At 46.1% G+C, this 15,268-nt stretch overlaps 1 protein-coding gene across 1 annotated transcript in view; it reads right to left on the reverse strand.

The window, feature by feature from the left end:
• MFAP1 (microfibril associated protein 1) overlaps positions 1-15,268 on the reverse strand; it is a 59,136-nt gene that overhangs the window by 15,375 nt on the left and 28,493 nt on the right. Inside the window, exons 4-6 of the mRNA XM_069625184.1 lie at positions 11,880-12,067; positions 5,418-5,526; positions 3,550-3,710 (exon numbers count right to left, since the gene is read on the reverse strand). Of these exons, the coding sequence (XP_069481285.1) occupies positions 3,550-3,710; positions 5,418-5,526; positions 11,880-12,067 (458 nt within the window). The remainder of the gene's footprint in view (positions 1-3,549; positions 3,711-5,417; positions 5,527-11,879; positions 12,068-15,268) is intronic.

Below are 15,268 nucleotides of genomic sequence, written 5' to 3' on the forward strand. Positions count from 1 at the left end.
CAATAATGCATTGTCAGTGGAAGAGACAGGTAATGGGAGAACAACCAGAGGTAGAAGTGCTATGAGTTTTTCAGGATACGGTAGGTGGCATCTTATCGAGGCAGCTTGATACTGAGCCAATTTTTTATTTTAGCTTTGAAGGTGAGGAAGGAGAGTTCTCGTCTGAAATGGATGGGGATGGAATTCTAGCATTTGGCAGCTTGGACTGGGAAGCTGGCTCCTCCGACAGTCTTCAGCTTGTACTTTGGTACCTCTAGCTGAATGAGGTAGTCGACCTAGTTGTGCGCGAGGGTTGGTGAATACATATTTTGTGAGACAGGTATTTAGGGGCTGTGTTGGAAAGACATTTATGTGTAATAGCCAAAGTGCGTAATGCGATTCTGTCCCGAATGGGTAGCCAGTTGGCGTTGTGTTGCAAAGTGGCGATTCGGCTGGATCTGGGTAGACCGAGTTCTGTTCTCAGAGAATTGTTCTGGAGGGCCTGGAGTCTGCTTAGGTCAAGTTCAGAGGAGCCCAGTAATAGAGTGTTGCAATAGTCAAGTTTGGACCGTGCAAGAGCTCTGGCTAGCGTTAGGCAGCTGCTGGTAGAAAGGTATGATTTACAGCTGTAAATCAGTTTATTGGTGTATGCGATGGATGATGCTAAACTACTAACTTGTTTTTTAAGGACAGTGTAGAGTCTAGATAGACCCTCAAAGTTTTTATTTCTTTGGATACTTGAATTGCGTTGCCATCAATACTGAAGGACGAGTACCTCGGGTCGAATTTATTCAGTCGTGATTGGGTACCTATGATCATTAACTCTCGTCTTACTGTCATTAAGTTAAACTGTTGGTGGCCATCCATGCTTGGATTTCAAGACAGATGTTGTTCAATAGTTGAGAATCTTGGTCGTAGCAGCCAGTGAGAGGGATAAGGATCTGAGTGTCATCTGCATAGTTGGTGTAGATGACACCCAGATTGTCCACCCGGTTGAATAGCAGCTTTGTAAAAATGTTGGATGTGGGTGACAATAATGAGCCTTGGGGCACACCACAGAGTATGGGCTTTGGGTCTGCTGCGGCTGATGGAACAGACTCTGGTGGTCCGATTTGAGATAAGGAATTGACCCAATCAGAAGCATTCGATGAAAATGCTGCCGCTGAAGTGAGGTGTTTTGTGAGCATTTGGTGATCGACGAGGTGGAAGACCGCCGAGAAGTCTAGGAGTAGCAGGATGGCAAGCTTACCTTTCCTTAGCCTCGTCCATTTGGATCTTAAGATCGAGGAGAGCTGTCTCGGTACCGTGTGTGGGCCTAAAGCCTGATTGTCTAAGGCCTAAGACTTAGTTATCTTCTAGGTGTTTCTGAATTTGTAAAGCGGCCACCCGGTCCAATATTTTTAGGAGGAATGGGACGATGGTGATGGGCCTATAATTTGTGGGGATGTTCGGGTCAAGGTTGGGTTTCTTTAGGAGGGGCATCACCCATGCTTCCTTGAGGTTGTAGGTACTTGGTTGGAAGAGAAAGAAGAGTTTATCAAGGTGGCGATGAAGGGGGCTAGGTTTTTTGCTCCTTCCTTGATGATGGAGGCTGAGCAGATGTCCCCTTGACAATGAGAGGGTTTTAGACTTGCCATTATGTCCTCTACTTCCTTTGGAGCTACTTGCGAGAATGACAAAGGGGTGCAAGGTCGTGGAGTATTCGCTGGGGCTGGTGAATAGTGGGTGCCATTTGAGAGACTCGCCATTTTGGCTTCTATCTTGTTTTGTAGAAGCGTGATTTTATCAGCAATGGCTTGCTGAATTTTAGAACACCATTCTGTGTCTTTGATGCAATCCTGAGAAGGGGGCGCTGGTGATGCTAGCTCTTTTAGAATACAGAAAAGCTCCTTGGTGCTTGAGTTAGCATTAAGGATTCTGGAATTGCAGGCTTCCTTTTTAGCTGAGAGGATAGCGGCTTTGTATGTGGCAGAGGCTGACGTGAAGGCAATTTTGTTGGGCGATTCCCGCCAGGTGGTTTCTGCTGATCTTTTGGTGTTTGAGGACTTTTAGTTCGGAGGTGAACCACTTATTGAGGTGTGCGATGGGTTTAGCTTTCCTAAGTTTGAGAGGAGCTGCGATATCTAATGCAGACTGGAGAGTGTTGTTGTAAAGGTCTACTAATTTTTTGTGGGTCAAAGTTCTTGAAATTGGGCTCGTCAAAATGTTAAAGGGACTGGAGGCTATCGATGGAGATGTTGCGACAGTTTCTAGATAGTGAAGGGGGGGGGGGGGCTTCCGTGACTTTAGAGGGGCAGGTACCTGGCATAGAGAACAGGATAAGGTGGTGATCCAACCAGACTAAGGGGTCGTTTTGGAGAATAGTTATAGAGCAGTTGAGGTCCGCCACCCAGTCCAAGATGCGACCTTTGGAGTGAGTTGGTGTTGTGACTGATTGAAACCTAGTTGTGTGATGGAGTTTTCCACCGCTAGGGCATGGACATCATTGGGGCCTTGAAGGCCGAGGTTGAGATCTCCTAATAGTACAGTTTGGGATCCAAGTTTGGTATTGGTGGATAGGAGAATGGCGAGGGCTTCCTCGAAGAAAGGGGGGAGGGAGGGGGGGGGGGGGGGGGGGGCAGAGAGCCAGGCAGCCGATAGATCAGATGCAAGCGTATCGTTTGAGTAAGAGACAGTCAGTTTCACCGATAGGATCTCTGCAGAGGGGGAGGTGTGGGTCCGAGGGTCAGATGTGATTTGACAATGAAGGCCAATCCTCCACCTTTGCCTGTATTTCTGTCTGCCCTGATAATAGCAGAACCTTCTGGGAGGCTGGGCCTGATGTGTGGTGCAGCCAGGTTTCTGTGATAGCCAGAAAGTCAAAGATGTTGGCGGTGATGAGGTATGCAATCTCAGTGGCGTGGGCTACTAGAGACCGAGCATTGATGAGTGCACCTTTAATATTGGTTGGAGATGGGGGGGGGGGGGGGGGGGGGGGAGGAGGAGGGAGGGGGTTGGGCTCCCTGGAGCTCCTGTGGGATGAGGAGGTGGTACATGTGGGGGCCAAGGGAGAGTCGCGGGGGGGGGGGGGGGGGCAGAGGAGGAATTGCTGGGCGAGCGGTGATGCCGACAGTATCAGCAACAGTGACATGCTCCAGAGCGTGGCTGCAGTTGCTGGGCATATCAATATGCGATCAGTAAGAGAGAAATGTTCACAGAGCAGCTATTGGTGAGGAGAGGCGTGTTGGGGACAAGCCACCTCACAGAATTCAATCAGGGATGGAAGCAAAGGAGGGGCTGCCATTTACCACAATGGACCAAACTGCCTTTCCCTCTGGTATGCACACGTATGATTCGCAACTATGCACGCAGGGAGTGCTCAAAAGGGACATTTTAAAATTTCTAATAGCAATTCTTGATAGTTACCTTTTACTCCAACAGCAATAGCGGATACACAGCTTAGAATAGGTGGGAATCTTATTGGCACTTGATCCAGAGTAGACAGCAGTCTATTAATGAACTTTCACATCAAGCAACACACTGTAGACTGAGGTTAAGAATGTCACAAACAAGAGTATAAGGAACACTTACGCTTCTCGCTCTTCACGATCGCGTTTTATGCGCTTTAACTCTCTGACTTTCCAGGCCTCGTACTCTTCCTCATCGTTCTCATCGTCCGTGTTGAGGGCATCGAGGGCTGCCAACGAGCGTTTGTTCTCTTCAATCTCTTTTTTCGTCTCTTCTTCCACAATCTTTGTATTGCAAAAGAAAAGAAAAGAAAAAAAAACACTGAAATATATACAAATCACCACAACTCCTGTGTCACAGAAGTAACTAAACAGTAACTATAGGTTACCTCACTGCCTTGAATACTTACAAGAATTATCAAATCAAAACTAGACTAATATTTGGTTTGTATTGGCGTTCCATTAAAAGATCGATGGTAGTGAGCGGACACCACTAGCAAATATTGTACCTTCTTTCAAAACCCCCTTACTTTTTCTACGCACTTACTCTATCCAAATTGTCCTTGAACCTAGTATATCTACAATGTTTGTCTCCTTCACTGACTTGTTTTCTCACTGTGCCCCCGACCGCCCCATTTGAAATGTCATCAGGCCTAGTATGATAGTTGCTCGTTTTGTTCCTCTCCTTCCTTCTCCCTCACTGCTTGTAATTCTCGGGCTCTACCAGAAATGCTGTCAGGCCCAGTACGGTAGTTGCCTTCCGTTACCATTCCTTCCCATCCTTTATCTGTGTCTTAGCTCTTGCACTATCTGAAATGTCACCAGGCCGAGTACGATTTAATTTCACATTCTTATTGTTCACGACCTGTAAGAATGTCATTGTATTTTCCCCTTGTTCCCTCCCTTGCCTGAAACACATTGTGTATAGGCGCTATATAAACTATCAAATAATAAGCGGTCCACACTAGAAACCTCCTTTGCACCCAGAGCCGAGTGAAATAAAGCTAAAAAGAACTCCCAGAAGCTGGTGAACCCCTATGGGAAACCCCTTCAAATTATGTAAAATGCCAAGTGTGTTGGATAATCGCAGGCAGAATAGGATATCAGGTTCTAGTGCATTTCGGGAAATGTATGCAATAGACTCTCAAATCACTTATGCTTATATTGTTGACCCAAAGGCAAGACCCCTCTGCCTGAACCTTTGCTGAACATGAGAGAAATGTGTGGACATCCGTTCTCTTCCGGATGACAATTTTAGTAATTTACATGGACTATTTATTTTGAAGGAGTTTCCCCAAAGCCGTTCACCAAGCTTCTGGCAAAGGGGTTGTTCGTTTTTCGATTTTGTTCTATTAAAAGATCAATTTTTTAACTCTAAAAAGATATACACAAACCATGTGTACATTTCAAAACCACTAAAACTGATGTAATACAGAACATGGGCTTTACCAATCCTTTTTAAGTTGACCTTGTATTCAGTTTATTTAGAAATCACCACATCGAGCCCAGGTCTGAGCTGAAGAATTATACTTTCCACAGGAACAGATCGAATGCGTTGCTTCTTCAGATTATTTTAGCTATTAGGGACCAACTGTAGGGGGTTTTAACAATTGAAAGAAGGTATTAAATGCCACTCTGTCGAACACATGTAGAGGAAGTTTATAACATCACAATCAGTTGGAAAAAGGCATAAGGTTGCAAGGTGGCACCTCATTCCGATCTAAAGCAGTCGAACAAGTGATTCCTGCATTGAAACCTTGCTCAAGTGAGTACATTCCATATCAAAGCCTAACCTTGTTGGGCCTGTGATAGGATATTTTATTTATAGCGCACCCATACACAAGTGTTTAAAAGCGTGAGTATTAGACTGCTATGTTCTCTAGTATACACAGAAACCCATTTTGGCTGTTAAACTTAAAGTTGACAACGCGATTCAGCAAATGAATCCATGAACTTTAAAAAATACATTCGATATGGCAGGAAGTTGCTCGCCTTCAGAGTGTATTTTCTTCTCTCCTCAGCCATGCGCTTGGCCTCTTGCTCCAGTTCCTTCAGTCGTAGTTCCTCGGCTTCCTTCTCCTGCACCGTCACACGGTCCTTCCTGCAAGAAACAGACGACGAAGTCAAAATGTTTTCCATAGGTAGAAACCAAACAGCAGTTCTCCAACGAAACCACGGGTAAAAACATGGTGCCAAACCACCCCTTTGTGACGATTTCATGAGTATTCAAGCTCACTCAGTTGGACTTCGTACAAATATTCCAACAAACGTGCAACACTGTATAGAGTAGAAAACACAGTAACAGGAAAGTAGAAGGCTTTCCCAATCGAGGGCAGCAAGTGTTTTTACACAGGCCAAGGGCAACCAGTCTATGCAGTTTTGCACACATTGTTTGCGATCATGTCCAAAAGTGCAGTTGAGATGCAGTTCAGTTTAAGCCATAGAAAAAAAAAAAAAAAAGGACCCCTCCACCCCGGCAGAGGAGACGGCTGAAATAATACCTTGCCATAAGCAGCAGAGTCAGGAGTGCAACATCCTTGGCCCAAGAAACAGTTCTGCAGCAGGTGGTTTTGCGATTTACAGGAGGGGTCACTGTACACATTGTTTAGCAACCACCAAGGGTTCCAGCAAAGACACTGGTGCAGGATAGGCCACAATACACTTGGAAAGAATGATAGCCAGACAATCAGAGACATGACAAAGCTGGGCTTGTTGTCGATGTGGGGTTGCCCATTCGTCCACAGGCTCAGTATTCAGCCTGTGAGGGTGGGGTCTACCTGAGAAGATCCCAGGGAATGACGATTGCTAGAGTCACACCTGTGAGGGGCTTGCCACTGAAGAAGAACTGAGAGGCGAGGCTGTGTGCAGTTAAGGTAGTACAAGCCCCTAGAGCTTCCAGGTGGGAGAGATGGAACCAGGGTGTGTGCATATGTCCTTGGAAGAAGAAACTCAGCTCCAGGTGGTGCAGAGTCTTCTAGTTGTCGGCAAAGGGGGCTCCCACTTCTGGATCCAGAAATGCAGGCACAGTCAGAGGGAAGGGATCTGCTGGGGTTGGGGAGCACTGCAGTGTCAGGAGCGTCAGAGGGAAGGGGTGTCTTTCAGCAGGAGAGGCGATCATGGGGTTGGGGGAGCACCGCGGTTTCTTTCTTCTGCTAGTCTGGAATGGCAGAGGTTCACCGTCACAGTCAGTGAAGCCTTGTGGGGTGCTGGTGCAGCTCTTCCTTAAGAGCTAGCTTTCCAGGAGTGCATGTGCAGAGTGGCAGCAGTAGACTGAGTGGGTAGAGGTAGTGAGTGAACAACACACACACACACACAGGGTGTGGTCAAACGATTGACCATGCCTCCAAACACGCCAAAGAACTCATTAAGAGCTCAACCACACAAAGGAAGGGAATCTACACCATCGCAGAGGCAAATGCATATTTCAGTCCGAACTACTGCCCCCAGTCCTGGGATATGGGCATCCTATGGTCACCACCTCAAACACACCCAGAGGGAGAAGGGACCAGTCACAGGATTCCCCCTGTGAGGCAAGAATTGATAGTAACCCTGTGGGAGACTACACCAGCCTTGTCCTTTTGGTATTAGGTACCCCACCTACTGGCATAGGTCTGTACTACACAAGTTGGTAGTGTGACTAAGCAGCCAGGCTTATCTCAAGAGGGGTAAATGTGAGCTGTAGCAATGACATTCACCAACACAAGTATCCAAATAACACTTAAATCATTATTTTACTAGAAAACCGAGTGTATCTGTAAGTTAATATGCAACAATAAAAAAACACTTCAAAATACCTTCTCAGAATCAAGTCAAAGCAAGTAGATACTCGTTAGAGATGCTTCATACACACGGAGGGGACTTCACTAGCTAGGACATTATTGGCATGTATATATCACTTTTGTACTTGGTAAAATGCTGAGGTTGGCAAAAAGGCATGGTTAATGGAAGGAAAAAGATTACCAGGTTCTCAGAGCATGCGAGCACTTTAAATCTTCTGATGAAGTCTAGATAAAAAACCTTTCCCAGCAAAATTAGTTTAAAACCAATGTATCACCAATGAGGGACAGTAAGAATCAAAGTAAATGGGTTAGAAGAGTCTGCAGGGAGCCAGGACAGCCAAAGTCAATTTGGAGCAAAGTCTATGGAGCGGAGGCACTTCTTAGACAGCAAAAAAGTCTTGAGTTAGAGTTTGTTGTAGAAAATCATTGTTGTGCCACAAGCTGTTACACCTGTGAAAGTTAGAATTAGAACCAACTCTAGAAAGCAGCTACTGCAAATCTCAACTGAGAAAAGCAAGCTACGGACAAAGAGGTGTACCCCTTAGTCAGAACAGTACACCTTAGGTTAGAAGAAGAGGACCCAGCTGGCTTCCGTCTTGGTTAGAAGTGTTGCAGATCCTGTGTTCCTGGGCCTTAGTCGTGGGGACAACATGGAGGATGTCTGGAGGACTCCTGCACAGCAGTTTGAAAACCAGCCGCCCTTAGCGGGACCCGCTAAAGGACCTTGTAATGCGGCCGTAAGGGTTAACAGCACCGGCACCATTAACGGCGCAGTTAACCCCTTACCGCCAACCTCAGAATGAAGCCCTAAAACTCGTTTTCATCATATACAAAATTTTAATAATCACATAAATATTTAAAACATTGAATATCCAATAGTTCATCTGGAATTTTCACAAGGCATCAAGTGTGCAAAGTGTGCCAAAAATCATAAATCAAATTGTATTGTATCTAGATACAATTTCAGTCACTCCACATCTAGTTGCAGTAGTTAGACTAAAAAAGCTGTCAATTTGACTTAAGTGACCAGTGTATTTTTCATAGAACATTTCTTACGGTAAAAGGTGGTTCTATTAGAAAAAAAGAATTTTAGGTAATTTACAGAAATCTAAAAACCTCTAGTAATGCTCATTTCTACACATTCCCAAGCACATAGTTTCACATGGGTATGTTGGTATGGCAGGAGCTGGGCTGGGCAGCCAACACCCGCTCCTGGTAGCAGTTGATGCAAAGCCAAACATGCTCTTCTAGACTACAAATCGGAAGTCAAATAGCTCCCAGTTCTCCCAATTCTGGTCTGCCACTGTAGATACAGAGGTTACATTAGTAATAACATTGCCCCCACAACCCCTCCGATCTGCACAGTGGCTCATCGGAAAAAAGCCTTCCGACCACAGATTAGTAAAATATATCACTAACCACCACAATTTTCAGCCTTTCGGAGGCAAGTCCACAGTAAAAATCAAAACTTTGAGAATACGTCCTATAGAATAAACAGCCCCCCATGCACAATGGCAGAAAAAGGTGTGCCGAAGAAAGAAAGGGACCAGCTTGGCAGTTGCATCGTGTCCAGACACTTGACGGGTGGGGCACTGGTTTATGCAAGGGTGGCATGAAGTACAAGCGCACACACACATAATGATCATAGTTTAGGATAATGGGGTAGCACCGGGGTGGCCAGTCAGATTCCAGGAGTAGCACGAGCCACGCTCTGGACACGCCCCTGCAGCTTGCATACGCCATCTATGTCACCCCCATATGCTGCAGCACCACATGCAGACATGGGTAGATTAAAGTTAAACGATCTCATGTGCACCCCCCCCATGCCATCAGAAAAACAGCATATAACCACCACGCTACACAACAAGAAAATACAACTGTGTCAATGCACAAATACCAAAGCGAAGAAGTGGAGTGATCCCCACTGCGTCAGACCTGCTCGACCAGGAAGACAAACAGGACAGATCACATAACAGACAGCACATGCAAGGGGCTAACCTGGCTCTGTGGTTGGCAATAGACGGGAGTGTTGCAATCCTGCCGCCCGCAAGCATGTAAACACTTACTTGTTTTTGCCTGCCATTGGGGGCAGTAGAGTATTACTTTCCTATTTTCTTTGAGAAGTTGGGTAGGACCCACATTAGTACACACGATCTATGATGAGATTATTGTAATGGAATGACAGGTTCAAAAAGCACGCTGCACATTCACTTGCTTGCTGATACTTTCAATCCAGCCAATGACAAAGTGAAATAGCGTGAAACGAGCATGTTAAATGAAAATGGACACCAAGAAGGGTAACCCTGGCACTAGTAGACCATAGTCTACTTAGTCACATTTCCAAAGTCTGGGAACCCTGCAATAGTTTCCCAACTTGTTTTCCTTCTTTTAACACAATGGGGGTCATTACAGCTTTCCCAGTGCAGGTAATGCTGGTAAATCAGTTATCAGCAATTTTACTGCACCGGTAATACACATTTTCCCAGTTGGGATCGGGGGGGGAGGGGGGCAGTTTTTGGCCAGGTTATATTCCTGCCAGGTTATATTCCTGCCAGGTCTTTGGCATTTGTGTAAGGCCGATTTTGTGCATATATTTTCTACTTCTAGCCTCGAGCTCGCTGAACCATTTACTGGATTCATATCTCCTTGCATGTAGGGTGGTAAACGCCAATACCGGGATATCAAGCAGCGAAAATGGTAGGTCAGTTTCCCGGTATGCCATACCGGAAACTTCTGACACACCCCCCACCCCCCCACAGGCTTTTACACACGGGAGCCTTCGGCAAGAGATGTCAAACTAGTTCTCCAATCATCGCTTCCTGCCGGGGGCTAGTAGCATGCACTAGAGACCACGCCCCCAGCAGCATATTCCTGGATGCCTGGATTCCACAGGGCCACAGCGTTACTCTTACTGCAATTGCCTTACAGCCCCCTCCTCAGAGAAGACTGGTGCCAAGGGTCCTCCAAGATGGCTGTGCGCTTGTTGACTATGTCTTTAGTATATCTTGGAAATACGATATTCCGAGATGCAGGCAGAGTCGCTTACTCCTTCCATTACGTGATACTTGGGAATGCATTGTGTATGTGCAAATTAAGGTTGTGTGCACGGAATTCTCGATTTTGTGAAAAGGTAAAACTGTATAAATGGGGCGGGGGAATTCAAAAGTCTACTTAAACCATACCTCAGTACGTCTTCAAATGCAATATTCACACTGTGCACCAAGTGTGAATATATTGAATAACCATCTACTGCAGTAGGAATTCAAAGTAGCCAGTTTAAGTTTTTGGTTGATGATTTAAAACACGGACAGCATCCATCAAATTGTTCGAAATACCTACAATAAATGAACGCATCATGCCCCAACCCCCACCCCACCCACCCACCAATATGGTGAGGTCAGTATGAGAAGATGACACAAAACAGGTCCTTCTGCAAGCGGGGTCATGACTTCATCTGAATGCGCAGTGTAAAAGCACAATGAGGTGGAGTCTGCTGTATATTTCAGTTAAACCAAGCCTGGATAATGGTGTCAACAATTGCTGGGATACATGTGATAGGAGCACAGACAACGGCGTTGAGAGAAACATGCCTTTCTCTAACACATTAAGCAAATTGTGTCGTGGGCCGTCAGCTAAAATTGAAGTTGCTTTTACTGTAGTTTTTGGCTTTTGTGTAAGCTGGGGAAAAAAAGTGTCCGAGTGGAGGGGGCCAAAAGGTGACATGAACGAGTGATCCTGAGGGAAAATACAAGCGCGGTCTGAAGAACGCAGAGCAGACATGTAAACAAAGACTGCTCTGCAGTTTTCTTTTTCGACCAGTCTGTGCGTGTCATCGAACATGCTGTGCACAGCAGGACAAAGTGTGGTGGTCAAGCGGATACCTTACAGATAACACAGGTGGAAATGTTCTTAGTTGGCAAGAATGACACCTTGCATATGCCAACGATAAGACTCAAAAGTGTGTACATGCAAAACATTGCATCAGAAAAACATATGTGGGCATTGCAACAAACTGCTTTCATGGCCAACTACTTCATAGGATCTTAAAATCCATAATTTGCTGAACGTATGGCACCATCAATGCAAAGAGCGGAGCAACGGCCATGTTCTGGAAATGCCAATGGTGTCCAGAGTATCACTTGCTTTGCAATGCAAAGAGCACAGCAATGGCCATGTTCTGGAAATACCAAGGCTGACCAACTTATCACTTGCTTTGAAGTATCACAGGGGAGACTGTGAAAGGTGGGATAGAACCAAACGGAGTCAATGCTGCAACGTTCTCATCACAACGTCTTGTGGATGGTCATTGAAAGCCAACTTAATATGAAAGATGTTGGGGGCCACATATCGCAAAGTACATGAATAAACGCACAGTCTGATGTGTCTTTTAGAGCCAAAGTAAAAAAAAGTTTTCCACTAGTGGTCTCTACTGGTCATGGACAGGTAACCTTAATTTCAGTTTGGCTTTAACATAAACCGCGTTTCTATGTAATTTACAATACATGCTCGCCATCAGGATCAGCCTATTCCAAGTCAAGCTCAAAATCACAGGTTTCTTGGCTGAGGGCGACACTGCGTGTGCTGCCCCTGTGAAAGAATCCTGGAATTTGACAAATTACTATTCTGATTGAACAGAGCTCATCCTGTGCTACCCTCCACAAATCCAGCCACATACTTGCGGATGAAGACAGGTTTCAAGCGTGGTTCAGCTTCGTCCTCACTGTCTGTGTATTCCTCATACTCTGATTCCGACTCGGACTCATCCCCAGAGCGACGCTCATCCTCTACTTCCATCAGCTCCATCTCCTCATTCTTCCTTTCCTGAGCTCTCTGGCGCATCATGACTCGGCGACGCTCAATTTCCTATAGCAAAAAAACCAAACACACAATTACCTTCTTACTCCGAGCCACTTCAACACATACCAATCAGCCAGGCACGGGAATGTACTCGGGAAGTCATGGCTGGGTCAAGATATAAAACAAAGTTGAATATCTTTGAAACCTTTTTGTCCAGGTTGATGGCCCGTTACTGTACCAAACTTCCTTTAAGTATAGACAAAGTTTAAAAAAAGAATGGTAATCACAACAGAACAGGTCATGTGGATTTATACCGTGCACTGCTGTCATGTGCACGGTCTCCAGGCGCTCACGTGGCTCTCAGAAAATTGGGTGGGTTGGATGTTGAGGGGGTCGGAGGGGAGATGAAGGACAGAGCACAGGTTGTGCTCTTCGGTTGATGTGTGCAGAACCAGAGGAAATTGGTGTGTGCTTGTGAACTTTTGGCATGTGTTTTGTCATGTGCACTGGGTTTGTTGTGTGGCATCCAGTGGGTCGATTGGTTGCAGTTTGCAACCATCTCTGGTTTTGTGGCGTGGTTGGCAGTGGGTTTGCAGGTTTTTTGGTGTGTGGTTTGGCTGGCCCTTTTTGGGCGTTGAGAGGTATGAGGGTGTGGAAAAGAGGAGGGGGTGGTTAGATGGTTTCTGCTTGGCTTTGGGCGTGTGGTGGTTTTATTGTTGTTTTCTTTAATCTGTATTGTGCCAGATTTGCTTTGGTCCCATAGTATGGTTTGTGAGGGTGCACATTTGTATGCTTGTCTCAGTGAGTAGAATAGCCAGGTTTTCCATCGTTTCCTGAAAGTTAGGTGGTCTTCTGTCGTTCTTATTTCCTTCGGTACAGAGTGCCATAGTTTGGCTATCAAATAGGAGATTGCAATGCCTCAGAATTTCCTTTTCTCGTAGTGTTTAGTTTCTTTTGGACGTAATAGCATGATCTTTGGCTTCTTCCTGGTTGGTAACGTTTGATTTTAGCTTGAAGAAATTCCAGTTTCCAGACCCAACTTAATTCATAGGCATGAAACCCAGTGGGTTAGTTTCTAGACCCAGCCGATGCATGGAAACTCAATGGGGTAGAGTGGGACAATTTATAGACCTAGGTAATTCATAGGCATGAAACCCAGTGGGGTAGAGCAGGGCAGGTAAGACCCAACTGATTCATAGGTATGAAACCCAATGGGTGTGGGGCAGTTTCTACCCAAACATTCATAGGCATGAAACCCAGTGGGGTAGGAGTGGGGAAGTTTCTAGACCTAGCGGATTCATGTTCATGGAAACCCAATGGGGTAGAGTGGGGCAGTTTCTAGACATAGCCGATTCATAGGCATGCAACCCAGTGGGGTAGAGTGAGGCAGTTTTTTTAGACCCAATCGAATCATAGCCATGAAGCCTGTGAGAAACCTGAAGGTGTCTCCCTAGCTAGTTCCCGGGGATCTGTCACCCAGGTGGCCAGGACACGGCCATCGCTATTGGATCCACTTCCTGGGGGTGGACCAGTGAGGGTCATCTGGATACATGGACCCCGGGGAGTGGGACACAGACGGGCGAGACGCGGTATCCCCCCCTGACTTTGACATTTTCCCTCCTCTCATGTAGGACATTCTAAACCAATGCCCCCCCAACCCCCCTTTCCAACACAAACACTTTTACACAACAGAAAGGACAACTAACACCAGAGCTGTTTACCCGACATGTCCCTATACAAGTGTCAGGCAAAGTCAGGAAATTGATCTTAATGCACACACCTGGCGGGCCTTTTCCTTCCCACAGGGATACAAGGTGGAGCCAGAGAGCACAGTACGAGCACGGCAGACAGGTGGCAGTAATTGAAAGGCTGGCGAGGAGAGAAGTGACCATGTCGTCTTCGTCCCAGACCCGCAGAACCTTCATGGAAGAGAAACTAAGAATGCGAACAATAGCACAAGTCTCTTGTAGCAGGTGTCAACGGTACAAGGGGCAAGCCTACCCTGATAAGCAGGAGCGCGGGAAGCTCCTGTGACCATCGTACCGGCCTTGACTCCAATGAAGAAGAAAAGCCAAGCGGTTCATCACAGCCGGTGAGTCGAGGGCAGAATCGATAAGAACTGGGCTGTGTTGAATGAGAAGTGCAAAGCAGTAAGTTTGAACCAAGTCTAATGAACTGTAAGAAGTGTTAAGGAGAGACCAGCTGCAGAGGGGATAACCGGCACCACATGGGTGCTAATTGAAGAAACTCGGGTCGATCCCCATCCGAGCGAAACTACAGCTACCAGAAGGCCGTAGGAGAGTCGCTGAAAGAGGTCCAAGTGGCCATACATGAGGTCTAGTAAAATCCCAGTACAATCAAAAGACTTATCTAGATCAGTGTGAAAACAAGCAAAGCGATTCCCAAGAGGAGCAAAGTCTAAAGTCCCAAGAAAAGTGTGTTTGGAACCGTTTAAAAAGACATTAAGATTTGTGGAATACGACACAGGAAGGGTCAGCACCCAGAAGAGGGGGAACCAGGGATGGACCATTATCACCCTAAATGACCTTTCAGTAGCTTTTGTTCTTTGAACGCATTAGGCCCAAAAGCAGGAGACTTTCAAAGGAAACAAGACTTGGCCATTGGCAGTCCTGCAAACTGCCATTGGAACTATTGTCTCGTGCTCGAGAAGCCAGAGACTGCGCTGCGCTCCAAGCTCCCATTTTACTTCAGGTCCAAAACGTGGGAAAGGGCGACCCAGGCTACCGCATCCTGACATTATTGAGAACACTTCCTGAGAACTATCCCACACCACTTTTTGTATTAGTTGGGAGGTTTGGCAATAGGTTTATTATAGGCCCTTTTTATTTGAACACAACGCCACTAGGACTGCCTTATTTTTAATTTGATTGTCGAAGCTTGCTCTCATCTTAGATTTAGGTTCAAGATTAGGCATTTTTCCAACCTGCATACAGAATTCAGTGTTCAATAAACACCAGGTGAACTGTGATAACTTGTTTCGGTCTTATTTGTGGTCATCACAAGTTCCTTACAAACCCAGCAGGTTAGTTATGAAACCCAGGGGGGTTGGAGTGGGGCAGGTTCTAGACCTAGCCGATTTATGGGCATGAAACCCAGGGGGGTAGAGGGGGACTGCTCCGAGGCCTACCTGATTCATAGGCGTTGTTAGGAAGATTTCTCATTCGTATGCCAAATCCCCTCTAGCTGCGCGCTCTCCTAGTCTCCTGAATAAAGGGAGCCTCTTCTCCCCTCATTCATTCGGTTTGC

Source organism: Ambystoma mexicanum, chromosome 11 (assembly GCF_040938575.1).
Source record: "Ambystoma mexicanum isolate Mex_15411 chromosome 11, UKY_AmexF1_1, whole genome shotgun sequence".
Lineage (NCBI taxonomy): Eukaryota > Metazoa > Chordata > Amphibia > Caudata > Ambystomatidae > Ambystoma > Ambystoma mexicanum.